This window comes from Rissa tridactyla, chromosome 6, assembly GCF_028500815.1.
Source record: "Rissa tridactyla isolate bRisTri1 chromosome 6, bRisTri1.patW.cur.20221130, whole genome shotgun sequence".
Classification (NCBI taxonomy): Eukaryota; Metazoa; Chordata; class Aves; order Charadriiformes; family Laridae; genus Rissa; species Rissa tridactyla.
The window spans coordinates 35,656,853-35,677,277 of record NC_071471.1 but is presented as its reverse complement, the minus strand read 5'-3'; the positions used below and the strand labels follow the sequence as shown (position 1 = coordinate 35,677,277).

At 43.0% G+C, this 20,425-nt stretch overlaps 1 protein-coding gene across 5 annotated transcripts in view; it reads right to left on the bottom strand.

Annotated features, from left to right (window-relative positions):
- Positions 1-20,425, bottom strand: part of P4HA1 (prolyl 4-hydroxylase subunit alpha 1) — a 33,054-nt gene extending 12,629 nt beyond the window's left edge. For all 5 annotated transcript variants that reach the window (XM_054205771.1, XM_054205773.1, XM_054205770.1 and 2 more), the window contains exons 1-8: positions 20,285-20,425; positions 13,147-13,263; positions 12,125-12,221; positions 9,457-9,608; positions 6,873-7,010; positions 4,685-4,924; positions 3,303-3,493; positions 2,579-2,755 (exon numbers count right to left, since the gene is read on the bottom strand). In XM_054205771.1, the coding sequence (XP_054061746.1) occupies positions 2,579-2,755; positions 3,303-3,493; positions 4,685-4,924; positions 6,873-7,010; positions 9,457-9,608; positions 12,125-12,221; positions 13,147-13,234 (1,083 nt within the window). In that variant the 5' untranslated portion in view covers positions 13,235-13,263; positions 20,285-20,425. The remainder of the gene's footprint in view (positions 1-2,578; positions 2,756-3,302; positions 3,494-4,684; positions 4,925-6,872; positions 7,011-9,456; positions 9,609-12,124; positions 12,222-13,146; positions 13,264-20,284) is intronic.

Below are 20,425 nucleotides of genomic sequence, written 5' to 3'. Positions count from 1 at the left end.
CCAGTCACCTCTTGCGTGGTTTTTCTTTAGTGGAGGGGGTGGAAATTCATAAAGCGGTGATGGGGAAGGAGGGGGAGTCTCCAATTTTACTAAAAGAGAGGGTTTTTTGGCTTGTTTATTTTAAACAGAGCATTAGAGAAGAACAGGTTTTCCAGGAAGTAATGTTTCCATTTTGGTAGCAAGAAGAACAGTCGTCTGAATAAAGCAAACTAGAATCTTTCATTTCCTTCCTATTGCAACAACTGCTGGAAGCGGTACGACATTATGGCATGTGTACAATTGGTCCTTTGTTAGCACTCTGCACATAAGATGAGTTTTACAGTTAAACTGAATCCAGGCAACACTGTCATCCTGTATAAGCGACAGACGAATCAACCGCTGCCTTTTTGATTGTCTCTGTACCAAAACCAGCACTCCACTCCTTTAACACTGACTGCTAACACTAACTAACTGCTTAGTCCATGGACACGTTTGCATTGTATTCCTAAATTACAGAGAGTGAGAACTCTTGCTTCAAAGCCTTCCTTTCCCTAAATGCGCTACACTTACTTGGCGCCATCCCATCTATGTTAATACTCTGACTCAGAACCTTACATGTGCCCTTTACCTTCGTTCGTGTACTACCAGACACTCTCCATCCTTCATAACCGGAAAGGCTGAGTTGCAGAGCCCAAATTTTGGAAGAGGCACAAATGGCATACCTAGTCCCAAACAATTAGAACTAGTATTTTTCTACTGTTAAAACAGACCAAGTCAATCAAGGTTATGCCTACTGAGAAGAAAAGGTACTGGGAACTCTTAATATGCTGCTTCTCCTCTCATCCCATGCAGAAGCATATAAGAACCGAGGCACAAACTACGATTCCTGCGAGACTCCCAAAGCTGAATAACAAGGCTTCATCCTGCCAGCTTATGGCCCAGCACAGCAGAAGGCTGGGCAGAGATCAGACAGCGCTGCCTTCCGGGAGGCGGCGATGGAACGTCCCAAGCATCGGGAAAGAGGAGATGACCTTTCAAGTCTCAAAAAACACGGTTCTCTTGCTACACTCATCACTGATCCCTGCAAGGCCTCGGCCGTAGGAAATGCATGGAATGCTAACTGCATACAGATGCTTCTGTGTTAATGAACTACAAATCTCCAAGTCTTTACCACGAGCCAAACATTTGATAGGAAAACAATTATCTCAGCAAGTTCAGAAGGTAAAATCACCACATTCATAGGTTTTTATTTTCAATGCTGAGACTTAGTTCTACTCCATAAAGAAGTGATTCAGTCATATTCCTCAGACGTAATGCCAAAGCTTTTGCAGCAGAAAAGGGGCTTAATCATCTACAGCCAAAACACTGGGACTCTGATTTTCAGACTTGCAGCAAGGCTGCCTGACAGGAGAGCAGGAAGAGATGCTTTACAGATAAGCGAAGAGAATTGCTCGTACTTCTTGCTTACAGTTCAGAAATAGAACGCATCAGCCTTTAGGAAGCTTTAAAATCGCCTTCAGGCTACCTAGTGCTCAGTGCTGTGGCCAAGGACGAGCTCATCCTCGATGTGCCTGTGTATAACCCACAGCGGGTTTACTCTGCAGCGGGCCAAACTAATGGTTTGTCCTATACTTAGTGCACTTATCCCTCCATTTGCTCAGCTCGCTCTGGACAAAGCGCCACGTAGGCTAAAAGTAAAGAAAAATGCAGGAAAATTGCATTTCTGCAAGTTTAAATCTTACTTTAGAAGTAACTGGTAATTAACAGAAAAATAAATCAATTTAACTAACTAATCTGCAACACATCTTGAGATGCGGAGTTGCACCAACTGGATACAGAAGGTAGCAAACTGGTGGAGAAGTTTGTCGTTTGTCTTGGATGCTCCTGTTTGCTCAGACAGCGGAGCTGCCCTGGAGTATTCCACATTCAGAAACAAGAACCTCAGGATCCAGTTTCTGAGCTAGGATTTGACGAGCTGGCATTGGAAATAAGAAGCTGAGTACCACTGATTAAGTACTGCCCTCTTAAAGCTCTTTCATCTGCAAGTGACTTCAAAGCCTGGGAGACAGAAGTCAGTTTTGTACTGAATGGAGAATACAACCACTCATTCTTGTCTACACAATAACGCGGTGGCATTCCAGGACCAGAGGAATGGCTGCCTTTCCCTAGACAGCACTTTTCTCCACGTCACAACTCTGGCATATACAGACTTAAAAAAGAAAAAAACAAAAACCAGAAAACCAAACAAAAACCAGATGACAGGCATACTTCAAGGCAACCTAGCTGCAGTACGTCTGTTTTCTGTTGTAGAACATCCTCCTCCTCATCTGAAACAGCACACGCTGAAACTGTGTCTGCCGGAAGAGTCTGACAATCCTGCACTGCTGTTACCTGGCTCTCTTAATTACATAGAATTTCCAGCTTCCCCACTGTCTCCTTCAAAGAATGTGTCACCAAAAGCTACAAGGTGCAAAAAGCAACGTGTGAGCACACTGTACACACAGCTGCGTTCAAGAGGAGACAGAACCACACATACTCACACAGAAAACTACACACAAAATTTTAGATTCCAAAAGACAAAGAAGTGTAAGGCATTTACCCTCGGCTTTGCTAGTTCTTTCACAGTTTCAATCTCTTCATCGGAGATAATGTCAAGGAAGCGAACAATTCGAGGTTTGTCCCACTCATCTTCCTGTTTGACTGGGCCCAGAATGTATCTAGGATTCCTGTTTCCGTCGTAGTAGCGGCAGAAGAGTCTTTTTTGTCTCCGAGGAGTCTGGAAGCAAAGTGGAGCAAGAGACAGTCAGAGAACTTCCAGATGACACTAGTATCTCTAAGAAAGAGATAGTAAAAAAAAAGAAGATGTCCTGAGGAGACAGAACAAGTCACTTTTCCTACCTTAAGGTTATCTTACAAGTTAAAGAGATGCTTTAAATTTGAGAAATTAGTACTTCGAGCACACTAATGTTACTCTGTAATACTGCAACAAACAGTACTTTACGCAGTCCTATTAAAAATAATTTTATCACTAAAAAAACCATGCTCATTCAATTCCGTATGTAATTCTAGACTTCCAGCATCCTTATTCAATTAATTACAATTACGTAGTGCATCCAAGTTAGTCAGCAGTGCCTGCGGCAGTATGACTTTTTGTCTACTAGACAGAATGAAATGGGGAAGAAATCCAACACACACTAATCCTCAGTTCCACGCACTCAGCCAACTGCTGTAACAGCTTCTTGCTTCCACACCACATACAAATTCTGGACATTGTTTTGTCACGGTTGGTTTCACACATTTGAAAACAGTCTACTCCACTTTACCATTTTGAGACCCTCCCCACGGCACAGCATTTCGTACTTCCTTCTCTCGGGCAGGTAATCCTTTTTCTTAACCTCAGTTTCCTTCTCCAGCTGATCTTCTGAATCCGTACTGGACTTATTTGCATCTTTTTCTTTAGCCATGATATATTCGAAGTATTTCATGTTCCCATTTGCTCTTTGATGTTCAGGATCTATTGACAAGAAGCAGACAAGTATCACTGGCAAGTTTCCAACTTGTGAAGAAGTATCCCAAAGAGGCTATTTACAAAAAGAACAAGAAAACAGATGCTCCCTACTGCTTCTCAAAGAGCAATTAGAAACATCTACTCTGGTTTGAGAGCTTCCACAGGGTGGCTGAAGCGCTGAGCTAAGCTGGAAGTGATGCTAGCCTGCAGCATGCACGTATCCTTACACACAAAACACACAATGAGCTTTCAGAGCTAAGCGCAACTCAGTCGCAGTTAAGAAACCGCTGACAGTGAGGGCTGGGTCCTCAGCAAGCACAGGGGCCCACGCACTAAGAAAAAGGGTTTGGCCATTGCAGCCAATCTCACCAGAGATGGAGAGTACAAGGCAATGGGACAAGGAGAGAGCTGGGACAGCACAACCGGCTTTAAACCTAAAAACTTCCCTGATGGGAATTCAGATTTCTGGGGACAAAGCAATCACTAAATTTACAGATTAACTTCAGCTCATTAATAAAGGGTTCTCACTAGCCTTTGCTATATTAGGATTAGTTCTGAACTTCCCACGGCATCCTTTACGCAGTCAATCAGTGTAATATTTACAGAAGCATAAATACTCTTCATATTTCATTAAACGGACAGAATCTCAGCTCACTGTATTGCATTCTGTATTTCTTATTTTTTCAAGGTTTTCATCTCAAGTATGCTTAATTTGCATTTAAATGATCTGCAGAGATTTTGGTATGACCTATTTAGTTTGAATTTCATTAATTTGTTCTTGCCTGTCCCTAAGGGGGAAGTAATCTCAACACAGCAAAGTAAGACAGAGGCAGAGAACCAACTTTCAGGCAGTAATGACTAAGACAGGTAAGCGGTTAGAAGCCGACAGAGGCAGAAAATAAGTCAACAGAAAGGAGCAATCCTTAACCATGACATTTCCTGACGTGGCAGTTGAGACTAGAGCTGTCCATCTAAAAAAAACAGTAGCAAAATATGACTTATGGTAATACAAGTCTTATTTTACTGTAAAACTACACACCAAGATATTAATGGTAACACCAGCAATAATCCCTTTTAAAAACCCAAATACAAGTCAGAATGCAGGCAAGAGAGCACCCCTCAGTACGAATCCATAGCCAGCACCTGCTCGAACACAGAGCTAGACTGTGGTGAGCTGCGGGTCCCTCTCTTGCATACCCAGTTCCAGAAGGCGTCTGGTGAGCATCATGGCTTTGCTCAGATCCCCCTGCTGATACACGGCATAACTCAGGTAGTCCAGAATGTAGACTTTATCCGCAGAAGACACTTCTCCCTCATCCAGCTGTTTGAGAGCTTGTTCCATCCAGAGCTCGGTGTGGTAGTAGTCAGCTTCGGTGTAGGCGATCTTTCCCAGCTCAAAGCAATCTTCAGCTGTTAAAAAGGATTTGTGCTTCACACCTGTATTTAAAGCAAAACAAACCAAACAGAGTTTACACAGAATTCCAGACACGTCTTCAGAGGAACATTAGGTTATTTCTTATTCTTCACAGCACAGTTTATTTCCGTTCTTCAACATCTGCCTTCTGTGGTGGCTATTTGTTGAAGACTCAGTTTAAGCATCTAAAGCCTGTAAATCCTTGGCAGAACACATAAGCGGTTAGATGCAGTTTTCCACTGCCAGAATAGCAGCAACTAGCTAAATGTCTTTACCATTAGTGGAAACTAAAATAAGATAAACCTTCCTTCTTCAAAACCCCAAACACTTTGAGCAAGAGCAATAGTAAGCCGAATACGAAGTTTCAGAAATCTGTTTTCAAAAGACATCGTATTATCACTTTCAAAATGTTACTGACGCACATCTTGTCAACGACAACTTAGTGGCTAAAACATCAGTCAGTAAATTCCCAGCTGCTCAAGATTTTTTGAAGTTAGTCATTTTTAGAAACATTTGAAGAGGCCTCTGAAAGTAGTAAGCAAATTACAGATTCCTATTTTTGCCACTGTAAATTAAGGCCCAATGAAAAACCAAACTTAATCTTGTAAAAAGAAAACAGGACCTGCCAGTTTTACAGCTAAAATTACATTCCTGATTACATCTTAATACATCCTGAATGTCTAAGAGTGGGTCCCACAGCCGTGTTCCAACAAGGGAATTCTTCTGCTGAAGACATCCCCTAAGAGATTAAACAGCTGAAGAGACAGCCCGCCAAACACAGTACCCCACAGAACTACTCTGTTTCTGCTCACTAATTAAACACCTTGTGGTCCATCCTGCGATGGCCAGTGATTTCAACTTTCTGAGCCTGAAGCTGTAAACTCTGAAATAACACAAAGATGAGGGAATGGGGTGTGGTGGTGGCGGAGACAGAGAGATCTCTGGAATGAGTAACAGGTTGCGGGGCCATAGCCTGGTATTTAGAAGCAACGTAACATCCACGTGTGATGTGGCAACTCTTAAAAGGCTGCTTAAGACAGCAATCATCAAATAGGGTTGATAGTTAATATAAAGAAACAGCACAGCCTGTAATGCAGGAAAGAGAATTAATAAGCGATATGACAGATTCTGATCAAATCTGGGTGATCCGACCAACCAGAAATTCCCTGGGAAAGAGCACAGACAAGCGTTCATGCAGGCTGCTCCTCTCTGGAGCTCTGAAGAGACCAACCTATTCCCATTTATACTCTAGAACTTTTGGGTTCTGCAATTACACTTTATTACACACAGTCTGACAGCTTATTGCTTCAAAAGAAGCAATAAACTACAGTCCAGCCAAAGCACTTTGCCTTGTATTTTTGTGCTGGTTTAAGAAAACAATAATGAGCTGCTTATTGTAGTAGAATGAATGTGTACATTTTTGAGACAGGCTGGAACTAAACCCAAAAGCAAGGTTATACATCATAACGTATAAAGCCAATTACCCTTAATTTTATTAGACATCTGACCACAATGAGTGCTTGCAAAAACACAGATGGATTGTACAGAATTGATTTTTTGCCAGTTGGCACAATACTGTTTCCAAACAGAGGAAACAAGGAAAACTCAGCAGAGAAAGAGTCTTCTAACAAGAAAGAAGTGTCTTCTCCTACATATGAACCTATTAAAGATTACCTCAGGTAATGCCACATAAACTCAAGTCTGTGTAAGCACGTGATACACCCTCTGTCTTTTGTTTTTCAATTTATACACTCCATAAAGTTTATGCTTAAAGAAACTTCAGTCACTCCCAACGTGAAAGGTCCATCTTACCCGTGTGAGAGGGAAGGGCACAATAAATGATAGAACTGCTTCGTTAAAATGCATTACATTGCGCAATAGAACTAGGTATCTGCTAGGTATCTGATTTGTAATCAGGACATTTAACAGAAGTTCACAGTGTCCCCTGAAAATAACATCGGTGACTCTTACCTGGAAGATTCCCCCTGGAGAGGGTGTCTGTGTCCAAATTATATGTGTCTTGAAGCCGCAAGAGGGCTTTTGCTGCACCAGTCTGATCCTCATCATTTGGGAAAAACTGCCGCTGGATAGTCATGTTGGAGATAAAGCCTGGGAAGACAGGGAGACACTTGGTCATCTTTGTCCCGGGAATTCTATAAACTCTAGGCATGAAATGACTCCCGACTCCGGGGAAAGCTAACATTTCAGGAAAAGCCAGTAATAAGTAAGGAAGAGCTATTAGTCCTGCAGATCACCAACAAATACCATAAGTTTGTTTAAAGGACAGGAGTACCCCTTCAGTGTCACACAAACTATTTCTATCTTAACAAGTTAAAAAAAAAAAAGGGAAAAACCAAAACTTACATAGAACAAAAAGACCACCCCAACTCAGAGAACATTACAGATAATATAACAGTAGTTTTTGCAACCATTGCACTCAATCTGCTTTCCAAAAGGCCTTTCATTTGATAACATGGAATTTACAAATAATTTACAAGAGGAGAAAACCAAACAATGCTAAGAATAGCAGTGTAAAGATTAAGGCTGGTCCATAAAAAGAGGAAAAACAAAAATGCTGATGTCTAACTGCAAACAGCTTTTGACAAGACTTTAGGCACCTAAGGAGCCACTGTGAACCTAACTGCTTTCTGTGGAATTGGGCATTAACGTATTTACAGAGAAACATGAGAAGCACACAAAGTTAAGAAGGTTTCTCAAGATCCGTCTTCCCACAACTCTGACTTGAACTCAAGACACATGTTGAAAAGTCAGCATCTTTTTTTTTTTTTGTGAAAAGAAAGCGAAGGAACAATCAAAAAGAAATCTTGGGGGCTTTTTAAAGAAGCACCAGGGTTTATGGAACAGAAGACAAGCAGGTTCTAGAAAGTAAAAAAGTAAAAAAATATTCTCTCTAGGAAGTGTTCCCTGGTCATTAGAGTCACGCATCGTCGTTTCCCCTGTTACGAAAGGTTCCTACTCCTCTCTGGTGAACATGGCTACTGCGTTACTCGGAGGGCCCTGCTGTAGAGCTAGTGCATTATCTTCTTCTCGGGGGGAGAACTGACGTTATTTTGCCCCTTCTGCTTCTGCAGAGTCACGAGGCCGGTGAGCTGTTTGCCCTGATGAGGGAAACAGAACTCCAGAGAGCCAGCAGAGCAGCTGAGGAGCACAGAACCAGCATCCTGGTACATGCAGCCACCAGAAGCAACAGCACCAACAGAGTCCACCACAAGCACCTTTCTTTGAACCAACTGACACCCACTCTGGCATTTTCAGAAAAGTAACTTTTCTACTCAACAAACTCTTTCGTCCCAAGATCCAGAAGCACAACAAGCTTTACAGCATTAACTAAGGATGGTGCCAATATGATTTTGTCAACTTAATCTAATATCCACCAGCAGAAAACTAAGCAGCATGACCAAAACCAGACAATCCATAGTATGCAACACTCAGATGCAAAACCATGCAAAAAATAATGATCTGGCCCAATTTGTGATTTTTGCCACACTCTGGTACTCCTTTTTAACTATTCAGACCTGATAACACTATGAGTTTATGGAAAGGTATTCCTGCTTTAAAAAAATACCATATCCTTTCACTTCTGTGCATCCTTTCTCTTACTACACTATGCTTCTCCCAATATTTTCCTTTTTCGTGACCATTTCCTTAAAACAAAAACAGTCCACTCCTCCCCCCCCCCCACACCTCATTCAGAAGAAGGACTTAAGATGCACTGGTGCAGATCTCCGGCTGGCAGGTGCAGGGACCTTTCAGTTGGCATATTCAGTCCCTCACAGCAGCACCAGGGAAGCTGAATGTGCTGAATCCTTATCAGAGACTAATCCTGGGTCTTTTTTGAAAGCTCCACTTTTTTACATTTCTTACTACAAACCTACACCTGGTATTAGTTAGTTGCTGAGACAGATTCTCACAGGCCAAATATTATCATCCTGGCTTCCTTGCTGCTAAAAGTCTCTTTCACAGTCAACTATTTTGTGTCTTGTTCCCTACTGAAGAGCTGCCACTCTTGCAGAAGAGAAGAGGCAGCAAAGTGTTTGCTACACTAATTCAGTTCAGTTCCACAAACACTCAGTCTCTGCCAACATTCAGGTTTTGAACCATCACACCTTAACAACACTGGGCATATCAGCAGCAACAGTACTTGACCACACTCAAAGAGAGCCCCACATGTGTGACACACTGAATTTTGTTCCCTTTTTTCTGTTCAATGGAGCCATCACACTTAAGAGATTAAATTTCCTAAAATGCTAGTTTGCAAGAAGCAGCAGAGTACATGAAGCACGCCCTCATCACTGGCAAAATTTCAAAGTGTCCAAGGAGATTATTCAGTTTAAACATCGCAGTTTTTCTAAATTTTTGTAAAGCTCAAATTATAGCACACTGACAGCCAAACGGCAGGTCTTCTAGGATTACTTTTTATGAAGGCACCTCAAAAGCAGACTTAGAAATCTAATTCAAACCATGACATGTGAAAGACACAGTCAAGTAAACGCAATTAGAATGTGATCCTTGTTCCTTCTACAGGCACACTTACCATCTGACATGTCCTTCAGAACCAGGCTCTCCAGCTCCCCCCACTCTGTGTTAAGCCGTTTCATCAACTTGAATGCATTCACAGGATGTCCTAAAAACCCCTCTGGGTCTTTCGTAGCAGTATCTGTCAGCTGATCCAATTTCTCTGCCCATCTATAATGAAAATATACATTCATTAGAGTGTCTTGTAAAAGTCTGCCAGGGCACTATAAAACTGATTTCAAGCTACTCAACAGTCTTTGCTAATAAAAATCCAAACACAAATTGCAAGCTTTTATATTATGTATACATAAGGCTCTCCTAGAAGGAACAAAAGGGGCTTTTTTCTTTGCCTGTTTTTTTTTTAAAAAAATCTTCTTCCTTAGCTGCAGCCTAAATCTTGTGTTGCTCTTGCGGTCTTTCTTGGAACTGCTGAACGAACTCCTTCCTACAAATACCAAATGCAGTATGCCAGCAGTTCCATTATGAGTTTTCATGCAGGATTAATCAAAAACAAAGCTTCACCCACATTTTTGATCTTTTTTCTAAAGTTTACAAAATGGTAGTTCAATGCTTGTCGCAAATCGTTTTACATTCAGACACATACTCTTAAAACTACAACGCGCCCCTTGCCTCCCACCACCCAACTGCCTCCTGTGCTGTACGCTTGTAGTAACAAACACGTCGTTCCCACGCTCCCAAATGAGGATCAACTTTCCAGTGCTCCGGTTCTGACTCCACAAATGTTTCTAACGCTGTCGGTGACATAAGCCCTTCACAACTCCAACACGCTCTGAAACAAGCACACCTTTCCACAAATACTCTTGTTCATCTGTTGTTTTAATGGAAACATCCAGGGAGTCTGCTGGGAGTCTCAAGTCAGGAAGCACGTCAGCCATGCCATAAGCACCAGCGCTATGCTACTACACGGCTGCAAATCAACCAAACTTCCCCTCCCTATCCAAAACAATGCACATCTAGAACACCACCCTGAAAACAGGATAAATCAAGGTTAAAAAAGCCACACCCCACAGAGAATACCAAACAGCCACACCAATATAAAGCAAATATGAAATCTGTAGCCTGGAGGGAACTCTGTACACACGCCAGCATCCAGCTTGTTCCAGAATTTGCTATGCCTGAACTAAGTTTGCCTGCTTTACCTGAGACAGGTAGATGTTTACAGCTGTTAAAGGGGCCACTGTCTGTGTTCATTCTTCCCACGCTGACTTTAGTTAGTTGTTTTCTTACACTCTGACAGCCCCTGTCTGGGCTCTTGCCAGCAGCAATGTGAGAGAAGGGGTTTCCTCCAAAATGGAGTGCTCAAAATGCTCCCCTGGACCAACTCCAGCTTCTAGCAAGCCAAAGGCTGAAGAAAGCAAAACTGTGCATTCAACATTGCACGTGGTCAAATCCATCGCACACTTCCCACTGCATGACCATCAAACCTAACGCGTGGCCGAAAGTCACTGCAACTGTGAGCCACAACCACAAGGCCAGGATTTCTTTCAAGTTGTTTCTGTTTCATAAAAGCCTCTACCACAAACCTCCCACAAGGTGCGAGCCATCCTTCATGTTTCAGTGAATTACCAGCTTTCACTGAGTTCAAGTCAACACAAGCCACCAATATCCTTCAGCCAAAGTATAGGGCCCAACCTCAACAAACTCTCATGATGTCGGCATTTTTTCCAGGTTCTTCTACCTCTCTGAGACAGTTATTTTAACTTTTCTGACCTGACAGCAAGCACCTCTAATATAATAAAACCAGAGCTGCAATGCTTATATGATAAGCTGCATTTACACACTTTTGGATGTCCAGTCGGCATGATCCCATCTTAATTTGTAGCTATAAAGAATATACTTTTAACATTTCAAACCCATGAGCAATTCCAACTCTGTATTTTAAGTGATAAAAATAAATACGTTAGGAAAGGAGTATCTTTCTTCCCGGATGGTAGAATGTAATATACAAAGGCTAAAATAAAATCCATGCACTTATCTAAGACTGTTTAAAAATCCTCATGGCAGACTTAAACACATTTTTGAAAGCCGGCAAACCATCCTGTTCAGTGATACAAAATTTTTATTTCTAGGTGTGTTAAAATCTGACATAGTGGGCTCTGGTCCTCATACCTATGGAGCCAAGCAACACAGTAATGGCAATGGTCAGGTCTCTTGTTATTTTTAAAAGCAGTAAAGAAGTTTTATTTTTCTTAATTTTACTTTTAAATCTAAATATATCATGTAGAAAGAGACTCTGCTCCGGCAGCAGCTTATTACTATTCATTGGTTAGCCACTCATTGAGCAATATGGCCACACTATTTTTAGCACTTTTACATCTAATGTATCATTGCAGTCCTTGAAATGCTTATTTGGAGACTTCTTGGGTTTTAGTTTCCACTAAGCAAATTGTCAGTCAAAAAACTACATCCCCTCGGGAATTACATGCAAAAGGAGTCCTAAAGTGAAAGAAGGTATTATACCAAAAGCAGGTTGGTTAGATTTCATCATTAGAAAGCTGCATAAAACAAACCACTGGCTCAGAGATAATAACTTAGGACAAAACCTGCTAGTTTAAGCTTTGCCTCAGAGGAAAAATTCCACAAATTTAATCAGCCTTGGGAAGTACTTTTTACATAAGGGTGTACTCAAATTATTAACTATTAGCATTATGAAACAAGCTGCTTACTTTTTGATCTGTTCCAGCTTGCTTTCTTCTGCCTTGATGTAATCTTTCAGTGACACCACCAGATCTTTTTCTGTATTAATTAAGTCTGTCATATGACCTAGAAAACAAATGAGTTTGGTTAGACAAGGAGAAACAAAAAAAAACCTGAGAAGTGAGAATTAAGAGGCGTTCTTCCTCTCTTCTACTTTCTTCCCCTCTTCAAATCTCTCTTCCCCAAAGTCCTTCTGCATTTGCTTAAATAATCCTGAAGAAGCATTTGAGTAAGGCTTCTTGCCTTTTATTTTTTTTTTTTGAAGGAGAAAATCTCATGTTGGACCAAGCTCGTTGCCATGGAAATTAACATAATATCACATATTTATTATTAGAACTAATTTAGCATTCATTTGGAAAAGGAAGTAGGTTGCAACAGAATAATCCTTCATCCAAGCATATATAATGTAGAGCAAATAAAGACAAAGCTACAGAAATATACAAAGACTTCAAGTTTGATATACAATACTAATCCAGTGTTTTATTTTTAAGATTACTTGCATGACTTCAATGGGTCTCCTAACAGACTCTGTTATTAATTAATAATTGCTTCATTTCCTGCAAGGAGGCAGCTGAACTGGTTCATCATGAAGTGATACGGTCCTCATCTTCAGCTGTGTCACAGGCCATCACAGCCCAAGAGGGAGTACGCTAAACATACTGGTATCATTATGTACCCTCAGCAGCTGTTTTGCTTGTTTCTACATATGTGCAACAGTCCACACCAACATTTTGTTTGGAAGTCAGTACCAGCAAGAAGACATAACGAATACAAAGCCTAGCCTGGGCCATTAGACTCACTGGACTGACTTACTCAAAGCATTTTTCTCCCAAGAGAAAGAAGTCAGTAAGGTTCTAAGAACTTGTAAGCGGATTTTGTTCTGTACTAATTAAAGCCTTGCATGTCATTAACACATCATTGCAGAATCAGTTTTGAGAGCTGTCAAGAAATTCTTTTGGCTATGCAGCTTATACACCAAAGCACGTCTTACCAATGGAAGTGAAGAAGTCCGTATGGGCATAAGAAAAAGGCAGCAGAAGTCCAAGGGCTAGAGTATACCAAATCTTGTTGAATGCCATAGTTCAAAAGCTGTCACCTCACCACGTACCTACGAAAGAAACATAAAGTAGGTAAAACTTCCCTATTCACCAGAGAGTTGAATCTACCTTCAAAAGAGACGGATTATTCTCTTGGGGCTGCCACTAGTTCTTGATGTAGCAGAACCTCGACAAGCTTGAGCAGCTCTCACAGAGGACTGACGCCCTTCTGCACATTTCCTTATACTCTTGCCTTGTGTGGGAAGAGAAGAAAGAATAGCTTGGAGGCAGAGTCTTCAACAAGCGCTCTTCCTCTTTTTTGATATAAGACACACTGCAGACAGAGCTGTTTCACAAAAAGCACCAAAAAACCCAAGACCAAACCCTGAAAAAACATGTAATACCAAGTTAAAATACATATGATCAAGTTCATCCACCCAATGGAAAAAAAATAGTTTCCTTTCATCAGTCAAAAAGATGCCAGTGGAACAAGTCTAAATGAAAACCCTGCATGACCAGTCCACAGTGAGTAAGGTACTCGCATGCTTCTGCTCTTCAGCTACCACCAGCAGGAAGCCAGCCTCCATACCTGACACAAAAGGTTTCTCTGTCGGCTGGTTCACAGTTAGTCCCTGGATCAGGCCATGGCAGGCTCACAGGCAGCGCTTTCTCCCACACACAGCTGCCAAGCTCTCAGCTTTTCAAGATCCTGAACCCTTTTAACAGCCTAGGATTTCCTCCCTACTGCATACTTTAAAAGTAATTACACTGTCTGAGAATTCACAAGGTTTACTTTTTTCCAAACACAAAAGCTTAAACTCTCATGTATTGTATCTGGTCAGAAAAATTAAAACAAGCGCATGTACTAACAGAAACTGTTTTTACAAGTCTTCCAACAGCAAGACAGCTAATGAGAAGAGAAGAGAAGAGAAGAGAAGAGAAGAGAAGAGAAGAGAAGAGAAGAGAAGAGAAGAGAAGAGAAGAGAAGAGAAGAGAAGAGAAGAGAAGAGAAGAGAAGAGAAGAGAAGAGAAGAGAAGAGAGCAACATCACAAAGCAAGTCCAGCTACAAAGTGTCTCAGCCTATTTAAGGAAGAAAGCAATATGCTTTTGATGGAGTTGACAGTACTGATAGTAAACAACATAAAACCAGGTATGCCATTCCCACAAGGAAGGTGTAAACAAAATCAGGAAAGTGCAAAAGTCACACCCCACGAAAAATCATCCCACCCACCAGTGGGGGTATGAACAGGAAACTCTCCCTTGACTCCAGAGCACAGGGTCTCTTCTCACATTACACCTGAAGGGTCAGGAAGCGGTTCCCTCCTTTCCTTTCTTCCCAGGGAAGTAGCTCTTCCCAGCACTACAGAAAGAGCAGTACTCGGGTTCAGATTTTCTGACTCTGTGGACTGCCTCTTGGACAGGACAAGCACAGTTTCACTGGCACTAGCAGGAACAGCAGGAAGCTCCCAAGAGCCTAGAAAAGGAGCACAATCTCCAACTCTTATAAATCATCTGAAATCTGCATGACCAAAATTGAAAGGCTGAAACATTCTGACACATTCACCAGATGAAAGCAAGCTGTAAAGCAAAATTTGGAGAGAGAAGCCGGGAGTCCTGCTTTTTCCCCAAGTCGAGTCAGGCGCCTCAGCAATGCTCTAAACCAGCCCTGCTGTCCACAGTAATATTCCTCACCTCCTCCTTGCTTACTCATCCCCTCCACAGGCAGCCAGACAAGATCAATCAGATTATTTCAAACATAACTAATCTAAAAGAATCCCCCAAAAGCTCATTTCACCCTGGTTCAGTTCTGATCCCGTTCACTAGGTAGCCATGTAACTTCCATGCCAGCACAAGAGAGCAATTTGGAGGTGGGAACTGGCAGCCGAAGGAAGCCAAAACTGTTGTTTCTGGTAGCAGCACAGGTCCGATCCATTTATGAAATGCCAACCCTAAACACAATGAACAAGTATACAACCCTCCAGCCAGCCTGTAACATTTACCTAGTTTTCAGCATAAGCCAAGGATCCTGGTAAGGTCTGTATAACTGTACCTACTTCTTCTGTGACTAATGCCGGTCTCATTAAACAAGAGCTCCAATTGAGTAATTACTGCTGTAAATTAATGGGTCACATCTGGAATCAAGTCTTCTTACTGGCAAATTTCCTTTCATTCTTTACTTAAAAGAAGTTGTATCCACATGCGCAAGGACACTGATGTGTACCTGCACTCTTATTAAAAATTCATATTTTGCTCTGCAGAAAGCCAAGTGCCTGCTGCTCATTCAGCACTCAAGCTAATACATCTGTGAATCAATTACAAAACACAAACAGTTGTACTACGATAAATATTTGTTAATGTTATCAGTACTCAGAATTCATTGAGCTATTTGTTTACTGCACTCAGCAAAACACAAGGAAAGCTTCAGAAAGTTTACTTTTTGCTATTAATCAATATGAACCTTTTCTAAAACACAAACAAGCAAAAAACCAAAACACCAAAAGGTGATGAAAACATTGTCCCCTCTCCACCTACAGCTCTTGGTGACAGTCTCCCACCTCGCACGACAGAATGATGCCAGAAAGCCTGTTTGAGCAACATGCTTGGAAACAGTTTTTCCTTTACCTGCCTTTACAGCCCACTCCAATACCGAGACGACTTGGAATGCAGCTGCAACCCTACTCCCTCCTCATACGTTCACAGGCACATGGCAAAAGAACGACTGAGTTGCAATGGTCACAAACAGCAACAAGGGAAACTAAGTAGGTACAAAGAGAAAGTTTCTCACGGTGACGGCAGCTAGGCACTACTAGAGGTTGCCTAAAGAAACTGGATCTCCCATTCTTGGAAGAATTTCAAAACTAAATGGGACAAGCCCACATGCAGCCTAACCTAACCTCCAAGCTCACCCAGCTTCAAACAGGAGGTTAGACTAGACAACATCCAGAGGTCACTTCCAACTTCATTTTTCTTCCCTTTCCGGCTTTTCTGTCATTTGCAAAGACTCAGACTCCCGTAATAGCTTTCAGCCACCCAAGACTACTTCCCTCCCAGCCAGAATTCAGAGCTGGAAACAGAGCCCAAGTCAGCAGCCAACCAAGCTTTCACTGCCCTAACGGCAGTTGCTAAGTAGCACGGCTTTCAAAACTACTGCAAAAGGATCAGCTACAGGTTCCCAAATCAAAGGAAATAAAGCTCAGTTAAGACAGATGCTGGAAATCTCTTAGACGCACAAGCTGCCAAATAAGTAGGCTTAATGTCTTCCTATCAGTGACATGAAATAAAACAAGATGGAAATCCTCTCTACATTATTCCTGTCAGTCTGACTCTCCTCCTCAGCCGTGTCCCTCAGGCAGACAGGGAGATGGTGGCTGAGCCATCCTGGAGAGGAGGGAATCCACTACCCACGTACAGAAGTGGGAGCCCAGCTGACAGCTTTAACACAGGAGCTTCCCAACTTTCCATCAGGAGTACGTTTCCTAAGCTTTGAAACAGCAAAACATGGCAGAGCAGGAAAAAAAGAAAACATGGGAAAAAAATAGCAAAGAACAAACAAACACAAAGATACAAGTAAAACAAAGCAGCAATTAGACAAATGATACTCCCAAGCACAGCACAGGATTCCCCAAAGGGACACACAACAAATGCCATTTCAAATGATGAAACCTAGAGGTGGGTTTTTAGAGGGCTTCTAAAGACTTCTGCTCTGCAACTACCTGCAAGAGTCCCAGGAGAGTGGACATGCATGTAGCACCCATACAAGCAGAAGGAAAAGTGAAATTAATACAAACTACAGAGAGTAATATAACCTCACAACAATCAATGTCATGTTACTTGGTGACCAAAGATTGAAGCATTTAAGTGAAGATACTTATTATACAAGTCTCCTCACCACCGTTCCAAACTATTAGGTGCCAACCAGAATCAGAAAACAAGACAGGCGTACTTCAACATGGAATTATTCTGGAATAGCTCTGAAACAGCTTCTTTACTTAGGTAAGAAATAAGTGACCTACTCAAAATTAAGTCTGCTGCAAGGCCAGGAGTCAAAACTGTATCAGCAAGATCCTCAACTTTTGATTTGAATACTGACCCATTCTCACAATCCTTACTGTATCGCACTGTATGTTTAAAAAGTTAATAAATCAGTTAAACTGAGCTGGGAGGGAGGGGAGAAAGAGAGAGAACAGCACCACAAACGATAGCTGCTCACTGCACCAAACTTCTCCTCTCTCAAGGACAACTCAAGTTATAGTCTTATGACACAATATGACTGGAAACACTACTCAAAATGAAAGAACTTTCCCAGAGTAAGTACCAGGAACATTTAGCTGTCATCATTGCTTAACAGTCTCACAGGACAGAAACACTAGAAACCAGTTCCCTAAGTTCTCTAGCATGTTATATTTAAAGGCTGTTTTAAAATTAAGATCCAAGCAGTGAAAGAAAAAAGATTTTTCTAGAATTGCTGCTAACAGAAGAATGTGGCATGTGTTAGGCTTTTATTAACAACAAAGTTGTAATATAAGTAATTTTATGCATACAAAAGTAATATAATAATCTAATAAGAGATGAGAATCAATTTTAGAGTCAATTAGGTGACATGTTTCAAGTATGACTTATTGCCAACTTGAAGGCAACATTTGTGAGTCTGACTACAGAACAGGCGTGTTCCTACACAGATTTGTGCCCAAGGAACTGAAACTAGTATTTCCTTGGTTTCTTCCAGAATTAGACTGAAGGGACACAGCCCTCTCAGAGCCCACTTGTTTTAACTTTCTAAGCCAAGACAAAGAACACTGGCGATGGAGCAGAGCACTTAGCTTATTAGACACAACAAGCAGAAGGCTATCCTTCTATTTATCCTTCTGCTCAAGGATTAGCAGAATATCTATAGAGATATACAGAACGTTTTCAGATATTAAGAGTGATTATAAAGAAAGCAGGGCAATCCCAATGATCTACAGCTGAGACACAGCAACAGAGGAGAGCTCTTTCAGGCTGACGCTGTAGCCCCGCAGGTGGTTCTGCAGTAGCAGAACGCCTGTTCCTCTCAAGGGGAACGGCAAGTCATTCTAAAGTTATTGCAAGAACACTGCCTAGAAACACACAGCACAAGTGACAGCAAAGATGCTGGTTCAGCACAGACTTTATTTTCAGTCTTTCCCCAGTTAGACAGACACAATTTATCAAGACAGGTTTTTTCAAGAAGTATATTCTTTAAGATCACTTTCTTTAAAAAATTAAGTGTCCTTATCTATATGATCCTCAACATGAAGGTAGAGTTTTCCTCCCACAAACCACGCCTAGGGCTACACAGTAAATTAGCACAGGGAACTATCCACATCAGCTAGTTTTTACTGGGAGGTGAGGTAGCGATTTCCACCCTCCCCCTCATTTCTGATTTGGTTTATCAGATGTACCAGCCCATGTGAAGGGCAGAGATCAGGAACTGCTTAGGACAGCACTGCCACCAGACAGCAGTTCATCAAATGGTGCTGCTTCTCCAGCTTCTACTCCAAATGAGTTAGCAACTAGCAGAGAGGTGCCTGCCTATACCACAACCACTGCTTAAATTACAGAATTAACACTCTTAGCACAGCAAGATTTAGGCACATTCCTGTTATTTTTAGTTGGCGGGGGGGGGGGGGGGGGGGGGGGGAAGAGGGGAAAAAAAAAAAAATCAGTACTGGTTCTGTCAGCACATAATTAAGACACAGTACAGAATATTCTAGGTCTAATCAAACACTTTGCAGTATGGCCCAAGATATTCAAACATATCCAGCAATGATCCAAAAGTAGCAATGGGTGCAGCACAGCACAGCACAGCAGAGGACATCTCTCACCCAAAAGCAGGCCTCTGCTTCCCAGGCAAACTGGGAACTCATCACCTTTACTTTCCACCCCTGCCAGAGCACTGTCTGCATTCATAGCTGCAGAGTCTTTGGCACCGTAAGAAGCTGGATCTAACATTTATCTACTTGCCATAACCAACAGCTTCCTTCATTTATGAAAACCTTGACCACCAAATCTTTACATACACAAAGTAAGTGAACACTTAAGCACTGGAGCGCCTCTGCAGCTCCCCTTACTGAATTCATCAGAAAAAAAAATGTGTGAAACTGAATGTGGGGCAAGGTTATCCTTTTGGGAAGGGTATCCTTTTGCTACCTTCTCTCTGTAACCCTGAAGTATCCTTCCTCTAAGGGCATCCAGCTTTTCAGGTAAAGCAGAAAATTTACCTAAGCATATCTGACATTTTTATTTTCTCTTCATTCAATGGCATCCTCAAGACTCTATGCTGGAGCTTTTCCTTCCAGTCAGGTCAGATCCTATCCAGATACCTGCTCAAGGCAGTTTAGTGCCAAGTTAGATGCATGACGGGTTTTACATAAAGCATATTGGCTGACTCCGACCCAAAGTAGTAGAAAGGGAGGGAAATCAAGATAAGCCTTATTCCCTGCGATGTAATCGTTCCACACAGCGCCCGTGGCTGCAAACCGGGTGTGCCACAACCCCCGCAGCCCCTCCGGGGCTTGTGCAAAGCAACTTTTTACCCATCCCAGCCCGAAGCCCGGTGCCCGAGCGCTCTCCGCCTCCGAAGGCAGCACCAAGCTCCTCTCACGCAGCAGCAGCAGCTGCCGGCGGGTGCCCGGGACGTGCCACAAGGCCGGGGTGGCACCGGCGGCCACGCACCCCCGCAGGCGACCCGACCCAGGGATGCGCGGTGTGCTCCGAGCTGCTCGGGGCCGCGTTTAAACGCCGGGCCAGGCCCGCGGCTCCTGTGAGGCGGCGGAGGCGGCACTGTTGAGTCTGGCAGCCGCGGGGAGCCGGGCGGGCCGGCCGCGGCCCTGCCTGCCGGCGCCCTCCCGCCCCCCTCCGGAGGCTGCCGCCTCCCGTTACGCAACGGCTCCGGGCGGTCCCGGGGCACCGGCCCCTCGCCGGGAGGGCGCCCGCCGCCACCGCAGCGCTGCCACGTATGGCCCCCACCCCCGACGCCCGCACACCGCCCGCCACCGCGCCCGGACCCCGCCGCTCCCCTCACGCCGCCCCGTTCCCCCCGACCTCGCGTTGTCCCCCCGCCTGGGCCTTACCTGAGGGGAAGGTAGGGGGCGGCGGTGCCGTTAACCGCCGCTCGCGAGCTACCCCGTGGCGTAACCGACAGCGCGCGGCCGGCCCCACCGCGGCTTTTTTATAGGCGCCCAGGCCACGCCCGCGCGGGGAGGGGCTGGGCG